This window comes from Panthera uncia, chromosome B4 (genome assembly GCF_023721935.1).
Source record: "Panthera uncia isolate 11264 chromosome B4, Puncia_PCG_1.0, whole genome shotgun sequence".
NCBI classification, from domain to species: domain Eukaryota; kingdom Metazoa; phylum Chordata; class Mammalia; order Carnivora; family Felidae; genus Panthera; species Panthera uncia.
Genome location: NC_064809.1, coordinates 91259120 through 91277051, shown reverse-complemented (window position 1 = coordinate 91277051; position 17932 = coordinate 91259120). Strand labels below are relative to the sequence as shown.

Genomic DNA, 17932 nt, shown 5'->3' with positions numbered 1-17932 from the left:
AGAGAGAGAGAGAGAGAGAAGAGAGAGAGAGAGAGAAGAGAGAGAGAAGAGAGAGAGAGAGAGAGAAGAGAGAGAGAGAGAGAGAAGAGAGAGAGAGAGAGAGAAGAGAGAGAGAGAGAGAGAGAGAGAGAGAGAGAGAGAAGAGAGAAGAGAGAGAGAGACAGAGAGAGAGAGATTATCTTAAGCCAGCTCCAGGCTCAGCACAGATCCCATGACCCTGCAATCATGACCTGAGCCAAAATCAAAAGTCAGACGCTCAACCTACTGAGCCACCCCGGCACTCCTAAAAAGGTTTAATCCAATAGATAAAACTGTATTGTCTTTTTATCCAGAGAACAATAAGGAACCCATAAATGATCATTTTAAGCGGAGAGGGACAAATTACTTCAGCAAAATAGAAGAAAAAGAGAGCAGAGGCAGGGAAGCCAACATTAGAAAGTAACTGCAATAATACAAATGCAGAAGTATTAAAGCCTAAACTAAGGCATGGAAGAAAGATCAATTCCAGAGAAGTTAAAACCATTCACCAAGAGAGAAACTTCAGAAGACAAAGAGATTGGGATGGGAAGATAATGAACTAAAGTGGATGAAACTCATTCAGGTAGGTAGGTTTAGTTTTTAGTTGGATGTATAGACTTGGAGCTCAGAAGTCAGCATTTCAGATATGGAATATATACAGGTGCCAAAGATCATAATCAAATACCCTCCAAAACATTTTCATCTTAATACGAATGTCAGGCCCAAGCGTTAACACTTTGAAATTATGCACATTATCGTAAGTTTATTGCTTCTTTATATCATGGGTTATGTATTTTAAGTTGTACATATAGACAGGTTATATTACGTTTTAGTATAATAAAGGAGATGTTACAAAATAGATGTAATAAAAAGGAAGTACTAGGTGTGATAGGTTGAGAACACAGTTACAAGAGCTCTGAAGTTAATTCTACTAACTGAAACCTGAAACAAACACAGAAATAACAAATGGAAATAACCTAAGTAATCTATAGGTTACCATCTCATTAATATAATTTTCCTGGTGATCTACCAAGGTGTCTTTACATGAACCAATGAATACATCAGGTATAATATTTAAAAAACTTAAAATACTACTATAATACTATTTTTTTGGCCTTCATTTAATTTCATAAAGAGCTCTGTAAAACAATAAAGCATATTGTTACCAGCCTAACAGTCACTTCTACTCTAGGATAAGACAGTAATGCCCTTTTCTGGGTCTTAAATCCTAACTATGGAACAGTATTCAACTCAACACATTTATTAAACACCGTATTACTAAAACACTGTATTGATGCAAAATGCAAACCTGAGTAGGATACAAGAAATATAATCAAGTGAAACAAAACAATGTAATAATAAGGTCCAAATACAGAATAGTGGAAGCACAAGAGTGGCCAGTTTGTTGCATAAACAAGCTTTTGAAAACAATTAATTGTAGTTCAAGAACGGGCTTTAAGAAGTCAGGGGTGTGTTGGGAGCCAGCTCCTACTGGCAAAGAACTGTGTATCTTCTACCAATTCCATGTACGCAGCTTGAAAATGGCCATGGTGGGAGTTATTTACACGATGGAAATCAGCAAACACCACAAATCAGGGCTTTTCCTGAAGAGTCAGTGGGTTGTTAAACATTTACTAGCATACCACCATATATATTTATGTGTATCTCTCTGAAATACAAACCTAGTGCTTTCATCAGATTCTCAGTTAAGAACTGCAAGCTTAAAGATAGGCAAAGAAGATGCCGCTTACCTGAACAAACTGATAAGGTTTTGTCTATTAAATAAAAAATAAAAAATGGGCCCCATCTATTTGAATGGTCGTACTTAAGTATCTGTATTATTTCCCAAAACCTTTTAATATGTTTTAATGACATCTCTTCCAAGCATGGCCTTCTGAAATTATCTACCTTTCAGAAACAAGTGTTGGCAAGGATGTAGAGAAAAAGGAACCCATGTGCATGGTTGGTGGGAATGCAAACTGGTTCAGCCACTGTGAAAAACAGTACAGAGGTTTCTCAAAAAATTAAAAACAGGACTACCATATGATCCAATAATTCCACTTCTGAGTGTTTACCCAAAGAATACAAAAACACCAATTCAAAAAAGATAAATGCACCCCTATGTTCACTGCAGCATTATTTACAACAGCCAAATTATTTTATGGAAGCAGCCCCAGTGTCCATAGATAGATGAATAAATAAAGATATAGTATGTGTGTGTGTGTATTCTATGCATACATACACACACACAATGGAGTATTACTCAGCCATAAAAAAAGAATGAAATTTTCCCATTTACACTATGGATATATATAGAGAGTGTAATGTTAAGTGAAAACAGAGAAAGACAAATACCATATGATTTCACTCACATGTGGAATTTAAGAAAGAAAGAAAAACAAAGAAAAAGGAGGCAAACCAAAAAACAGACTTTTAACTCTAAAGAACAAATGATGGCTACGGGGCGGGGTGGGGGAGGAATATGGGTGAAATTAAGTGATGGGAATTAAGGAGTGCACTTGTGATGAGCACTGAGTGATATATGGAATTGCTGAATCACTGTATTGTACCTTGGAAACTAATATAACACTGCATGTTAACTAAACTAGAATTAAAATAAAAATATAAATTTAAAAAAATAAGTGTTTAATAAATGTTTGTGAGATGCCAAAACGCCCAGAAATTTTCTTTCAGAACAAATATTAATACTGATATCCCCAGGCTCCAGTTAATGGAATAAGATATTTAACTTTACATATCACAAAGCTGCATCAGAATCTCAGTATTATTTTACTTCATGTAGTTCATTTCTTCCTCTTAAATGACTTCCACATACATAAAACGTCTTTAAAATATTTTCATGGTGTCTGTTTATGTTATTCAAAATTAACTTACCATGCTGATTGACTACTACCAAGTTTCTGTAGATCATTGTATATATTTTCCTTGTAGGGAGGAAAAAAAAGAGACATACGTTTTAAAATAAAAATATATTAAACTGGACTTAACCAGACTTATAAATACATATTAATATGAACTATATTGTGCACAAACTAAATTTTAAGTTACTGCATTCAGGGGTACTTGAGTGGCTCAGTCAGTTAAGTGTCCGAATCTTGATTTCGGCTCAGGTCATGATCTGTTTGTGGATTCAAGCCCCACACTGGGCTCTGTGCTAACAGCATGGAGCCTGCTTGAGGTTCTCTCTCTCTCCCACTCTCTCTCCCCTCCTCTGCTCATGCTCACTCATGCTCTCTCTCAAAATAAATAAACTTTAAATAAATTACTGCAAACTGTACCACTGGTAAGCTTCTAGGCCCTAAAAAGCACCATGATAATTAGCTGTATGATTACCTACTGTTACTCTTATTTAATCACAAAGGTCCCTCTAGCTGAAAGACTTCATATCTCCATTTCCTGAAATATGCCTTGTTTGGACCTCACCAAAAGACCCCAGAGAATGGGTGTGAATGCAGAAAGCAGTTTAATATATTTGTTCTCAAACAGAGAAGAAAAATTTCCAGCTCTGTACTTAAAGCTTAGAAGTAAACTGCCTAAAAATGTAGTGGGTTGTGCAAAACCTGCATCCTACATAGGAACTTGATTATAATTTTGACTTCTATCAACTCATGGACCAACCACCTAATGAATTTTCTTTCTTAATCTTAAAATTTATTTAAAGTTTCCTTCATTCATTTAGTAAATACAGACTGAAAACAAGGAATAAAATGGAAACAAATCTCTGCCCTCATAGAACTTATACCCCAACAGGAAGACAATTCAGTTATTCCAGCCTTCACTGATGTTATGGTACAGTTTTTTTTTAAACTAATGATTTTAGAGAATGTTATTGGTTACGTATCATTTCTAATTCCTGTCATTAAGGGGAAGTGCCAATCCCAATTATTTCTTTTCACTCTTGGAACTAATGACACAGTTCTGTAAACTCATAAAAACCAGTATTCCTGTTCATACCCTTTTTCCAAGTTAGTAATCTCCCCAGTGTTTAATCTCTCAACATATTAAAATTCAAGTCAAAGATACTTTTTAAACTATGCTTTCAATGTGAGAAACTATACAACTGTACCTCAAAACATTATCAGAAGATTCAACACTCAAACAGTGCAAAATCACCAACATAGTTATAAAATAAAGCTTATATCCCAAGGCCAAATGTAAAATAACAACATAAATGAATATTAGACAGGGACACCAGGGTGGCTCAGCTGGTTAAGCATCCGACTTCAGCTCAGGTCATAATCTCACAGTTCCTGAGTTCAAGCCCCATATTGGGCTCTTTGCTCTCAGTGCAGAGCCTGCTTTGGATCCTCTGTTTCCCTCTCTCTGCCTCTCCCCCACTCTCTCCCTCTCAAAAAATAAATAAATAAACATTAAAAAAATAAACATTAGACAAATGTGACTTAATGGAAGGATGTTTATATAATGTTGAATTAAGAAGCATGACAAAATTAAATATAGTATGTTCACAACTGGGTTAAAACACATCTGCACATAACAGAAAAACAGGTAAAAATACCATTCAATGACAAACTATAGTCTTTTTTTTTCCTATTTTTAGTTTTGTCTTTTCCTATTGTCCAATAATGCATACTATGCTTACATAACGAAACTGTTTTAAAGTTATAAATACTCCATTTAATTACCATCTTTTTAGCTATAATATTATTGAACATTAAACACTAGTAGAACCTAGTTAATTGTTTCAGGCGAAAAGTATTCATCCCATTAAGAAAAACATACAAGCTAAGGCTCTACACAGACTGTGCTAAACCACATGGGAAAAGGAATTCCAAATGTAAGGAAAGGATGACTGAAGAAACAGTCTTCACTGGGAATGCAAGCTGGTGCAGCCACTCTGGAAAACAGTATGGAGGCTCCTCAAAAAATTAAAAATAGAACTACCCTACGACCCAGCAGTTGCACTACTAGGTGTTTATCCAAGGGATACAGGTGTGCTGTTTCAAAGGGACACATGCGCCCCAATGTTTACAGCAGCACTATCAACAATAGCCAAAGTATAGAAAGAGCCCAAATGTCCATCGATGGATGAATGGATAAAGAAGATGTGGTATATATATATATATACAATGGAGTATTACTCGGCAATCAAAAAGAATGAAATCTTGCCATTTGCAACTACGTGGATGGAACTGGAGGGTATTATGCTAAGTGAAATTAGAGAAAGACAAATATCGTATGACTTCACTCATATGAGGACTTTGAGGCAAAACAGATGAACATAAGGGAAGGGAAACAAAAATAATATAAAAACAGGGAGGGGGACAAAACATAAGAGACTCATAAATATGGAGAACAGAGGGTTGCTGGAGGGGGTGTGGGAGGGGGGATGGGATAACTGAGTAAGGGGCACTAAGGAATCTACTCCTGAAATCATTGTTGCACTATATGCTAACTTGAATGTAAATTTTAAAAAAATAAAATTAAAAAAAAAAAAAAAAGAAAAAGAAAAAAAACAGTCTTCAGTTCCCAGTAATTCTAGAAAGGTTATCTGTGTTAAACTTGGCTGATGAAGTGCTACAATATATGACAAAATAATCTCCAAAGTAACGAATGCTTAAATTTAAGCCTTTACCACAGGGTAAAGATGGTCTTTGAAAGTAACTGCAGTATTTTTTAATTTACAGTAATCATGACTAACATTTAAGTGTGTTCTATGTGTCAAACACTGCTTTTTACACATTGTCTTCATAAACTCCACATTAAGTATTTATATTATCCCTACTTTACAAATAGGGTAATCTAAGGTTTTGAGCAAGTAAATCAATTTACCAAGTCACACAGCTAGTAAATAGCTGAGCTAGGTCTCAAAGCCAGGTTTGTAAGATTCCAGAATGTAGGTTCTCAAGCAATATGCTATCTTACCAAGAAATTAAATTTCCACATCTTTTATATATACAGCAACAATTTTTCTCTGACAAAAGGGAGTGAAGGTGGAGGCGAAGTGAAACATTTGTCCAGTTGGCTTTTTACAATTGACTAAACTGAAGAATTACCTGTGTTCTTTCACAGAGAAGCTTGGCACTCCAAACAAATCCCCTAGGAGATCATTGGAACAATACACAATATGCTGTTGCTTCTCATCATATAATCGTTTAGTCATAATATACTGGCCAAGGTAAAATATAACCTGAAATAGAAATATGATTTCTGAGCATTAAAGAAAAGTAAATGTTAGTTTCAAAAACATTCAATACCTCATTCATCTAAAGATGGTTAAACAACCAGCAACCATACCCACAACCATCTAGAATAACCTCTCTAGAGAGAGAGGGAGACAGAATCTGAGGCAGGCTCCAGGCTCTGAGCTGTCAGCACAGAGCCTGATGCGGGGCTCAAACCCATGAACCATGAGATCATGACCTGAGCCAGAGTCGGACTTAACCAACTGAGCCACCCAAGCGCCCCTCCCCTTATTTCTATCTACTACTAAATGCATACCTTTTGTTTCCTTAACTAATTACATGATGATAATGAGGTCAAACCCAAGTTAACAGCCCTAAAAATATCCTTAACCTCGACACTTCCCTACTGTCTGTAGACTTAACTGGCTAAGCAGGCCTCACTGAAAGGAATATTCCCTGGTAACTATGGACTGAAGAGACTGTTGATAGACCATGGGCAAGGAAGAAGAGAACCTACACTCCTACCAAACATCCCATTAGGAAGTTTATAAAAAGTGTGGCTGAAAAGGAGAATGATCTGGAGTCTCTTCTTGACCCACTATCCCAATGTAGATAAGGTACTTCAGTGTTTTAAGCAATCTGGGACCCATAAACTAAGTGAGAGAGATGGGGAAAAGGCACATTTCACTCACAGTGAAATTTTGCCTAAGATGACCCAATCTCTCACTGAAAATCATGCTTCTGTGCACAAATTTCACGCTAGAGAACAATACATTGAAATGTATCCATTAAATAGAACATATATGTTCATGAATCAGCTCACCTCTATCCCAGAAAGATCAGTATACTGTACTCATGTATCTCTAGTGCAGAAGTTCTTAACCTGGGATCCATGGATGCCCAAGAAGTCCTTGGATAGAATTCAGGGGGTCCATTAATTTGGATGGAAAAAGAATTTCTGTATTTTCACTAACTTTTCACTGAAATTTAGCTTTCCTTCAATTATGAATATAGGCAACAAACCACAAAGTATTAGTAATACCTGTGATTTTTGCCACCAATAAAAACCACAAGTGTTTTCATATCATATTATGCTTGGTGTAAACATCTCAAAATATTAACTATACTCCTCAAAATATTAACTATACTCCTTGATATTACATTTATTAGGTCTACTACTAAATCTTATTTAATGTGTTAATAAAAAAGCACACACACAAAAAAGCACATATATCAAGCTTGTTTACTATTTGAATAACTATGTTACATAATTTGTTTCTTTTGTAATCCTATACATTTCGGTTCATGCATTTGGAAACAGGATTCTGAGAAGACTTCCAGTTTGCCAAGTGGGTCCACAGCACAAAAATGCTAAGAACCCCTACAGAGTCTCCCTTTGTCTCAGAGGTGCTAGCTGAGAAGTGATATTCAAGTATAATTAGAATTTTCAGCTTCAAAGTATAGTCCAAATGACAATGCTTAATATTGCTGCTTCGTGAAAAATCCCTCTATATGGCCAATTTCTTCCCATGGCTACATGTAACTAATAAGACATTAGTTATCTTGTTCACGCTTAATTTAGCTTACCTCTTTCATAGTATAAGTGTCTTTTTGTGCACCAACAGACTTTAACAACTTCAAGAGCAATGGCTTTGGTCTAACCTATGAAAAACAAAAACTTGCTATTATACTTCCAAAATTATTTCAGAACTGTTAAGTCCCACAGTAAGCATGTCCATGAAGAATTTCAATAAATGTAGCAGACATTACTTTTAACAATCTCACAAGGTTAGAACTCAAAAAATAAGTCAAATGTTTTCACTAAATGCAATAAACTATAGAAACTGAATACCGCAGACTGTCAAGGCAGTGTGGAAAAAATACTGAGATTTAATTACTATGCAAATTGTCACAGAATCCTCAAGTATCATCAGTTGCAATCAGAAATAGTGTCCACACCAAGGCAGTGAAAATTATTCTTTTTCCTCCAGCTATTTCTATTATCTGCTTACTACCTTACAAACTTAAGCATAAATGGAATACTCCAATGAGATTACCATAAACTACATTGCAAAATCCAAGAGAGAAGAGTAAGTCTTTAGGGTAGGTCCTTTTCCCAATCTCTTCTTTCCACATATTAGGCTCCTGAAGGCTGGACAACTTAAATAACTAACCCAAATGACAAGGATAATTAAGAGCAGATCTGAGACTGCAACTCACAACCCTCATCTACAAAGCAGCATTTTCTTCCTACTATATCATGCTGCCTCTTAATTGGTCTACATTTCAAATACCTACTTGACAAACATCTATTGAGCTTGTACCACGCACCAGACAGTGCTAGGTATTGGGGGGTAGGGGAAATAAATAAAATATGAGCTGTATTCAAGGAGCCAGCCAACTAAATCAGGGGTCAATTTTTTTCTATAAAGAGCCAGAATGTAAATATTTGAAGCTTTCCCTGCCACGTGGTCTGACTCAGAAATACAGAATATATGTAAACCAATAGCCATGGCTGCATTTCAGAAATAAGTAAAACTTTCTTCACAAAAACAGGCAGGAGACCAAATTCAGTCCACAGGTTATAGCTTGCCTGACCCTGATTTAGAAGTTTTGCAAGTGGTATTGAGAAAATAACTGGCAAGGAGACAGAGATATAATATACTCTTTCTCCCTAACTGTTGCTATATCAAAATCTTCAAAACTCAACTATCTTTATAACTTGCTCCCTCCACAAAGACTAGTGTCTCTGCACCTCTCTTCAATATATTCCCATCCTTTGTCTAACTTGGAAATCTAACAGCATCCCAGTATGCAATCTAACTCTCAAAAGTAAATTTAAGAAAGCTGCCTACTTCCAGCTAATCAATTAAATAACCAAAAAACTTAAAATACACTTAAGTGTAGTACTGAATCATTAGCTGTTCTGATCACACACTTTTTTGTGTGTGTGCTTACATATACACTTTACTTCCAGGGTACTTAAAGAATGACCTCTCTGAAAAGATAAAAAATTATTTTTTTCCTCCTCAAATTTAATATATACTATGTTAACTTCAAACTACATAAAACATCTCAAAGTAAAAATCTGCAATGGAGAGCCATTAGTTTTTTATTAAGACCTGAAAGACATGCCATAAGAAAACTGTAAGAAGCATTCTTAATCTTACATTTAATAACAAAGAGATAAATAAATGCCAAATGAAAAAAGATCTAGATGTGAAAATTAAAATATTACAAGAAAATACAGGGCTATATCTGCATAATCTTGGGATGGGAGAATTCTTCCAAAGCATGATATGAAATTCAAAAACCAACAAGTTTGACTTCATAAAAACATTCTCAAAAACAACATAAAGTTAAACATTTGTAAATGATAAAAGTCAAATATATTTGAAACACAGAGAACTACAAATTATTACAAAAAACACAATAAAACAAAAAAAAAAGTGAACAGATGAGACCAAGTAAATTCCAGAAGAAAGAAACGATTTAACGAATGACAAGACGCCCAATCTCAACAGACATTAAGGAAATACAAATTTAAATGATGACACAGTACCTTTTACCACAAAAGTAGCAAAATAATAAAAACTGATAATATTCAGTGTTGGCAGAGGTGAAAACTGTTACAATCTTGTGGTAATCAAGATGTGAATAGCAATCAAATACATGTATAGTTTAGGACCCAAGAGTTCTACTTCTACAAAATCCTACAGGAGGCGACATGTACAAAGCAGCGCTATTTTTTTTATAAAAATTTTTTATTAATGTTTATTTATGATAGAGCATGGGTGGGGGAGGGAGAGGGAGACACAGCATCTGAAACAGGCTCCAGGCTCTGAGTTGTCAGCACAGAGCCAGTCACAGGGCTCGAACTCGTGAACCACGAGATCATGACCTGAGCTGAAGATGGACGAACTGAGCCACTCAGGCACCCCAAAGCAGCACTGTTCGTAATACTCAAAAATAAAACTCAGTTTTCTAAAAAACTATTAAAAAAAAAAAAAAAAAAAACCCTATCAGTAGAGGCATAAATTTTTTAAATACTACTACCCTAATGCTCTGGAACGCTATGGAGGCATTAAACAGAATTCTGTAGATTTACTGACATGGATGGAATTTGCACCACGCCTCTAGTTTAATCCTGTTTTAATAGAACAGAACAATAACACATCATATATGGGTATATACATAGGAAAAATCTAAAAGGAGACATGGTTGAAAGAGAAGACTAGAGGGGTGCCTGAATGGCTCAGTCAGTTAAGCATCTGACTCTTGATTTCGGCACAGGTCATGATCTCATGGTTCATGGGACAGAGCCCCACATCAGGCTCTGTGCTGACAGCTCGAAGCCTGCTTGGGATCCTCTCTCAAAATGAATAAACTTAAAAAAAAAAAAAAAAGAGATGATCAGAATTTTCAGTTTTCTGTAATGCCTAAAATCTTTCTAAGCATGAATTAGTTTTGTGACTTTTAGAAACCATTTAGGAAGTTCAATAAGTCAAAATAGAAAAAAAAATCGGTCACATAATAAACATAACTTCAGCATCCATGCTTAAGAATATAATGGAACTCAATTTTAAATCCAGTGTGGGAAAGTACAAAGAAAATGATACAGGTTCTTACAGTCAGCTTTTACAGTTATGCCTGAGTGGCAGAATTCAGGCTATGTTCATACAATTTCATTTAAAGAGCCATGCCATAAATGTGGTCTATGGAATTTAGTTGATCACCTCATAAATTATTCTTAAAAGTTACACTTGAGACAAAAATACCAACCAGGGTCTCTTGTTCCGAAGCTGGCATCTGTGAGGTGCTTACAGCACCATCGGTAGACACAGACATGGTGGTATTGCACATTTGCCTATGAGTAGGAAAAAAACACACATGATAAAAACTTGAAATAATGAAACAAAGGTGAAAAAAAAAACCACCAAAGTCATATGGGAAGAAGATAAACACTGCCCTTAAATATTGTAGTAAAACTAAAGCCAGTAACAAGCGGGTCCTTACCTGGATCAATGTAGAATAAGTGCTCTACGTCGGTGACCACAGGTATCTACCTCTAATCGCCAGTGAATACAGCTGGGAAAAAGCATAGTTTAAATAGCCCCAGCTGGAGACAAGTCAGGGCTTAGCTCCTTCTGCTGCGTACTAGGAACGTGTCCGAACTTGACCAGCCCAAAGGGAAAAGCTGAGTCAACTTAGACACAGAACCAGCCCAAACTCGCCCAGACAAGGCGCCGGCTTCACGCACGCTACGGAACAGGCACCTGTCATCATTGGGACCCCAAGCGGAGAGGCCGCCGTCGGCCCCGCAACGCACCCCCCGCCCACGTGACCTTTACCCTGACCACCCGTGGAGCCCCCCCCCCCCCCCCCCCCGGCCGGCGCCCCCCAAACCCCCCCCCCCCCCCCCCCCCCCCGGGCGGCCACAGCCTCACCTCCTTCCAACAAAAACCTCCACAAACCCACGTGCCCCGCGCCCCCCACCACCAAATGCACAAAGCCCGCAGGCGGGGAAGAGGCTACAAACGACAGCGAGCTGGGAAACCCAAGTCACAGAACAAACTCAGAACTGCCCATGCGCTTCCCGGCCGGTACCTGCTCTCACCAAGCGGAGTTGTCCGCGCCTGGAGTAGGAAGAACGGGGACCCTCGAGGCTCCCCAGTACCCTTCACTGGGCGGGCAGAAGCCCGACGCCGTGGGCCTCGGCGACCATTCCACTCACGGGGCCCAGGCCACTGGGGCGCTCGAACGCACTGGGTCCGGAGAAGAGAGAGGCTCCTGGCGGCGAAGCCGGCAGGACCTCGGTCAGAGGGGTTAGGGCTGCCCCTCAGACTCGGGCTCTTACTCCATTTTCTTTCCAGCCACACAGGGCCGCACAGGCCCCAGGAGGACCCGAGCCTGCCGAGGCGCGCCCGATGCGCGCCCCCTGCTGCCCCAGAGGAGCGCGCCGGAAGCCGCGACTCATCAGGGCGCTTGCGCGCGCGCGCGCGCGCGCCCAGGCCCCACCACGTCCGCCAATTGGGGGAGGGGGCTGGGCCGGCCGCCTCCGTGAAGGGGGCGGTCCGGGAGCGCGGCGCGCGCAGCCCATGCCACTGGCCGCCACCCAGCGGTAGGAGAGGCCGTGCTGGCCTGCGCGTTCGGCGGGTGTCGACCGCCAGTTCTCCCGGGGTGGGGCTCGGCTCAGCCCGCCGCGCTTCGTTTGGCGCGCGACCCTTGGGACTTCTTTAACCGTTGTGCTATTTCTGTATTTCATGTGTTTACAACTTTCGGCCGCGATGGAAACTGAAGGCACCAGGCGTATCTGAGTGCAGCTACCAAAAAAGAAACCAAAATTAACAGCTGTGCGATAGATGAAGCCCACACCGCCAGCCACTGGAGTTATATACAAACGAGTTATTTCAAGACTTTTTTTTTTTTAAGTACAATTAAAAATAGTACAATATAAAAAATAGCACAATATAGACTCGTACGTGATGCATACAAATGTTCTGGCTGGAGAAATAGACGACTTGTGGCTACAGTGATGGGGGTATCAGGGAGATAAGGAACGGCGGTTACTTTTCACTTTATGCTTTTAGAATGTTGTGGTTTGTTTATATAATATATACATTCTCATTTAAAAATATATAAGAGTCGGTACTGAAAGATTCACCTTGCCCCTTTTGGCGTATAGGCGTGGCAATTTCAAAAATAAATAAGGACGTAAGAATTGAGTTTGTTCAACCCAAAAGACACAGTCATTGCAAAGAACGAGCTTCTTTGGCCAGGAAGCAATTAGTTCCTTTTTTAAAAGGACTTTTTTTTTTTCTTTTAAGTTGTAACTTTACCTTCTCCCACTCCCTAGCCTACAAGAAAGGAATCTCTTAAACATACTGGTCTGTCAACTGATTTAATTGCCAACATTATTATCTTCAGGGATTTGGTTTGGCTTTTTAAGAAAAACTTCATCTTGGGGTGCCTGGGTGGCTCAGTCGTTGAGCATCCAACTTTGGCTCAGGTCATGATCTCATGGTTCATGGGTTTGAGCCCCATGACCGGCTCTGTGCTGACATCTCAGAGCCTGGAACCTGCTTCAGATTCCGTGTCTCCCTCTCTCTCTGACCCTCCCCTGCTGACTCACTCACTATCTCTCTCTCTCTCTCTCAAAATAAATAAACATTAAAAAAAATTAAGAAATTGGAGTTTCCCGAGGCACCTGGGTGGCACTTGATTTCGGCTCAGGTAATTCGGCTCTCGATTTCAGCTCAGGTAATGATCTTGTGGTTCATGAGATCGAGCCCCAAGACAGGCTCTGCACTGACAGCAAGGAGCTGGCTTGGGATTCCTCTCTCTCTCTCTCTCTCTCTCTCTCTCTCTCTCTCTCTCTCAGGATTCCCTCTCTCTCTCTCTCTCTCTCTCTCTGCCCATTCCCTGTGGACACACACGTGTGCATGCTCTCTCACTCTCACTCCCTCTGTCTCAAAATAAATAAATAAACAGAAAGAAAGAAAGAAAGAAAGAGAAAGGAAGGAAGGAAAAAGAAAGAAAAGAAAAGAAAAGAAAAGAAAAAAAAGAAAGAAAGAAATTGGAGTTTCATTAAATGCCAAACAAGAATTTGGGCTATGGACAGAGTAAGCAAATTAGGAGAGATCAGAAGGAGGTAAATAGGTGAATTGCTTTAAACTGTGGCTTTAGCACCACCACCTTGAGCCAATTCAAGCTCTGAATAGTCTGGCTAGCCGCCTCTAGATCAACTGTCCCCTTTCTCACTGGCTCTGTGTTTTGAAAAAATTCTCTTGGCAGAATTAGTAGAGCAGAGGAGCAAAGGGCAGAACTGACCGGATTAGTCTTTCTCTAATGAAATCAGAGAAGACCAGGAAGAAAGGAAAAAGTGATAGGATTTTAGGTGCTGGGGAGAGAGATGGATGAGGCAAGGATTCTTTCAAGGAAACGGTATTAAAAACTTACCATGTGGAACAAGCACTACCCAAGGCCCCAGGTGGTCAACAACATAGTCATACTCCCTGCTGTCATAGAATCTAACAGTCTGACTCTACATTTCCACCCAAAGAGAATGACAATATCACTGACACAAAGTCTAGAGGAAATGAAAAGTTGGCTGTTGTTGAGTTTTGGTTGATGCACCAGAGAACAAAGAGTTCGGTGGTCGAAAATGTGGAACTGAAGCTCGGGCTAGAGACAGAGCTTTTGAGATGACGATTGACTCAACATGTAAGAACTGATGAGCTCCTCAAAGGAGAGAAGAGACAGACTGGGATAAGGCAGCCGGGGTAGAAACAGCAAAAAATGAGCGAAATGACCAGAAGTCTACCTAAAGCAGGCTATCTAATGGTGTTCCCCAAACTGGAAGAGTCAAATAATGATATTGAATACTGCAGGAGTCAAAGAAGATGAGGAACAAGAAAACACATTGGATCTTCTCACTCTAACATTGTTGGCATCGTTTGTGACTTTATGATTAAGAAAGAAATGCAAACAGCTGCTGCTGTTTTCCTGCATTCCACCATCATCGTTTGTCACTCTGCCCTTGTACTCATACCAGACTTTTCTGGAAGCAAACATCTGCTTAATTTTTAGTAGCATTGTTCTCGAGACGCTTCTTTGTTCCAAGAGATGGAGACACCTTGAGCGTCATGTTCTTTGGGACCTAAAGTCTGCAAACACATTTACAATAGACTTTTGTCCTGGTCCCAGGGCCACCTCAGACTTGCACTTATTAACGATAACTGATTAATCTTTAAAGAATGGGGGAAAATAAACAAGATTTATCTCAGAAACAGTGTTTAGAATGCTGAAAGTTTCACAATATTTATTTAACTGTAAAATTGTAGAAGTAGTTCAAATTCCACTTATCCTTCCAAATGTCTGGAGATGGATAGTGTTATTTAAAAAGCAAAATCCCAGCAAACGGTGAATATAAACACAGGCGCTTTTTTAAATGTTTATTTGTTTATTTTGAGAGAGCTCTCAAATGAGGGAGAGGCGGGGGGGGGGGGGGGGGGGGGGGGGGGGGAGAGAATCCCAAGCAGGCTCAGCGAGGAGTCCGACACAGAACTCTGTCTCACAAACTGTGAAATCATGACCTGAATCAAAATCAAGAGTCAGGTGCTCAACCAACTGAGCCACCCAGGTGCCCACAGACTTTTTGTTTCTATTTTTAAGAATTCATCGACTAACTTTTTGTTTATTTTGAGAAGTTTAAAATATGCAGAAACATTCACACAACAACTAATATCCAATGTAACCATTGCCTAGAATTCACATTTGTCATTTCTGCTTCAGATATATTTTAATTTTTTTTTAACGTTTATTTATTTTTGAGACAGAGAGACACAGCATGAACGGGGGAGGGGCAGAGAGAGAGGGAGACACAGAATCGGAAGCAGGCTCCAGGCTCTGAGCCATCAGCCCAGAGCCCAACACGGGGCTCGAACTCGCGGACCGCGAGATCGTGACCTGAGCTGAAGTCGGACGCTTAACCGACTGAGCCACCCAGGCGCCCCCAGATATATTTTAAAGTATGGGATACTAAAAAAAACATTGAAATATCCCTGTTCTTAATCCCATTCTCTTCCCTCTCCTGGGGCAATTGTAACTATCAGTTTGGTGTATATCCGTTAAGTCCATGTCTTTATATGTTGACTATAATTTTATGAAACTGTAAACAGTAAATACAGTAGTCTACATACATACAAAAAGAATTGCTGGGCCATACGGTAGTAAGCCTTATATGGAATTTCAAAATCTAACAGGGAAAGCTGTCCTTATCTTTTTCAGTATTGTCTGTTCTGGGATGTCACTTTTAGAATTCATTTGTCTAAATCCTAAACCAGAATCCTATTGGAATTTTGATTCAAATTGCATTGGATGAATTGATTAATCTGACGTCTTTTCAGTCTGGATTCTTTCCAGATAAGAACATGACAGGGGCGCCTGGGTGGCGCAGTCGGTTAAGCGTCCGACTTCAGCCAGGTCACAATCTCACCGTCCGTGAGTTCGAGCCCCGCGACAGGCTCTGGGCTGATGGCTCAGAGCCTGGAGCCTGCTTCCGATTCTGTGTCTCCCTCTCTCTCTGCTTCCGATTCTGTGTCTCCCTCTCTCTCTGCCCCTCCCCCGTTCATGCTCTGTCTCTCTCTGTCCCAAAAATAAATAAAAAACGTTGAAAAAAAAATAAAAAAAGAACATGACAGCTTTTTTCAGGTCTCCCTTTGCATTCTTTAATAATGTTTTCTCATTCTCTCTATAAGACAATGATTGGTTTTTGTATTTTGATCTTACAGCCATCAATACTGCTGCATTTTGTTTTATAAATACCGCTAGTTTTTCAGTAGATGCTCTTGAATATTTTTATGAAAACAGTAATGTCATCTGTAAAAATCATCAGTTTGTCTCTTCCTTTCTTATATCTTCTTTTCTTAGAACCTTTAGAGCAATTATTATTTTATGGAATAGTAGCAAAGATAGTGGACATCGTTGTCTTATTCCTGACTTTAGTAAAAATGCTTTTAGAGGTGCCTAGGTGGCTCAGTCAGTTAAGTGTCTGACTCTTGATTTCAGCTCAGGTCACGATCTCGCAGTTTGTGGGTTTGAGCCTCACATCAGGCTCTGTGCTGACAGCATGGAGGCTGCTTGGGATTCTGTCTCTCCCTCTCTTTCTCTGCCCCTCCTTCACTCGTGCACGTGCATGTGCACTCTCAAAATAAACATGAAAAAAATGCTTTTAAAATTGATGGATGATGTAAGTTTTAGGTAGAGCCCCTTTATTATATTACAAAAGTTTCCTTCTACTCATGTTTGAATTTTTTTTTGAATATGAATGAGAGTTCAATTTTATCTAATGCTTCTTTATGTATCTGGAAATAATCATGTGGCTTTTCTCCTTAATCTGTTAATATGGTCAGAACTGTAGTGGCAGGTTTTCCTTCTTTCTTTCTCTCTTTTTCTCTTCCTCTCTTTCTTTCTTTTTAATATGGAACATTTCACAAATTTGCATGTTATCCTTGCTCAGGGGCCATAAGAATCTCTGTACCGTTCAAATTTTAGTATTTGTGCTGCTGAAGTGAGCACTGTAGTGATAGATTTTCTAAGATTGAACCATCCTTTTTTACTCATATAGACATTTATTTTTGAGAGACAGAGACAGAGTATTAGCAGGGGAGGGGCAGAGAGAGAGGGAGACACAGAATCCAAAGCAGGCTCCAGGCTCAAATTCGTGAACCACTAGATCATGACTTGAGCTGAAATCAGATGCTTAACTGACTGAGCCACCCAGGTGCCCTGGGTCGTGTTTTTTGTCTTTGTTTTTGTTTTTTTTTAAGACACTGATGAACTGAATTTGCAACAGGAATAGTGTAACTGGATGGTATGGAGCCTAACTGATATCTTATCCTGTCCTTAGAGATTACCAAATATCTCAGGGATTTAAGTGGAGATATTGTCCTGCTGAGAACAGTTACTCAGTTCTCCAAGGCTAAGTTCAGATAAGGCCCAGTTCTTGACTTGAGATTCTGGTTCCCACAGGGCAATACAGGCTCAACCAGTTTGATGACTTTTAGCATTGAGACGGTTTGTTTTGTTTTGTTTTTAATGTTTATTTTTGAGAGAGAGAGGGAGAGAGAGAGAAATAGTGCACATGTGTGCAGGGTGGGGCAAAGAAAGAAGGAGACAGAGGATCCAAAGCGGGCTCTGCACTGGCAGCAACGAGCCCATGAGGGGATCGAACTCACGAACCATGAGAT

General features: G+C 39.4%; 1 protein-coding gene and 1 non-coding gene across 11 annotated transcripts in view; both read right to left on the bottom strand.

The window, feature by feature from the left end:
• Window positions 1-12140, bottom strand: part of MDM2 (MDM2 proto-oncogene) — a 33919-nt gene extending 21779 nt beyond the window's left edge. For 4 of the 10 annotated variants that reach the window (XR_007456727.1, XM_049625944.1, XM_049625941.1 and 1 more), the window contains exons 1-6: window positions 11790-11880; window positions 11199-11270; window positions 10965-11049; window positions 7770-7844; window positions 6054-6187; window positions 2914-2963 (exon numbers count right to left, since the gene is read on the bottom strand). Coding sequence is in view for 9 of the 10 variants with exons in the window: in XM_049625944.1 (XP_049481901.1) it covers window positions 2914-2963; window positions 6054-6187; window positions 7770-7844; window positions 10965-11045 (340 nt within the window). In the remaining variant the exon portion in view is untranslated. Of the gene's footprint in view, window positions 1-2913; window positions 2964-6053; window positions 6188-7005; window positions 7090-7769; window positions 7845-10964; window positions 11050-11198; window positions 11271-11789 lie in introns of those variants that run through there. The other 6 variants (XM_049625942.1, XM_049625945.1, XM_049625948.1 and 3 more) reach the window with 6 other exon arrangements.
• A 5017-nt stretch (window positions 12141-17157) lies between these two features.
• On the bottom strand, window positions 17158-17261 carry LOC125920517 (U6 spliceosomal RNA). Its single transcript, XR_007457103.1, has one exon. It is a non-coding gene; the product is annotated as a U6 spliceosomal RNA (small nuclear RNA).
• Window positions 17262-17932: the final 671 nt, after the last annotated feature.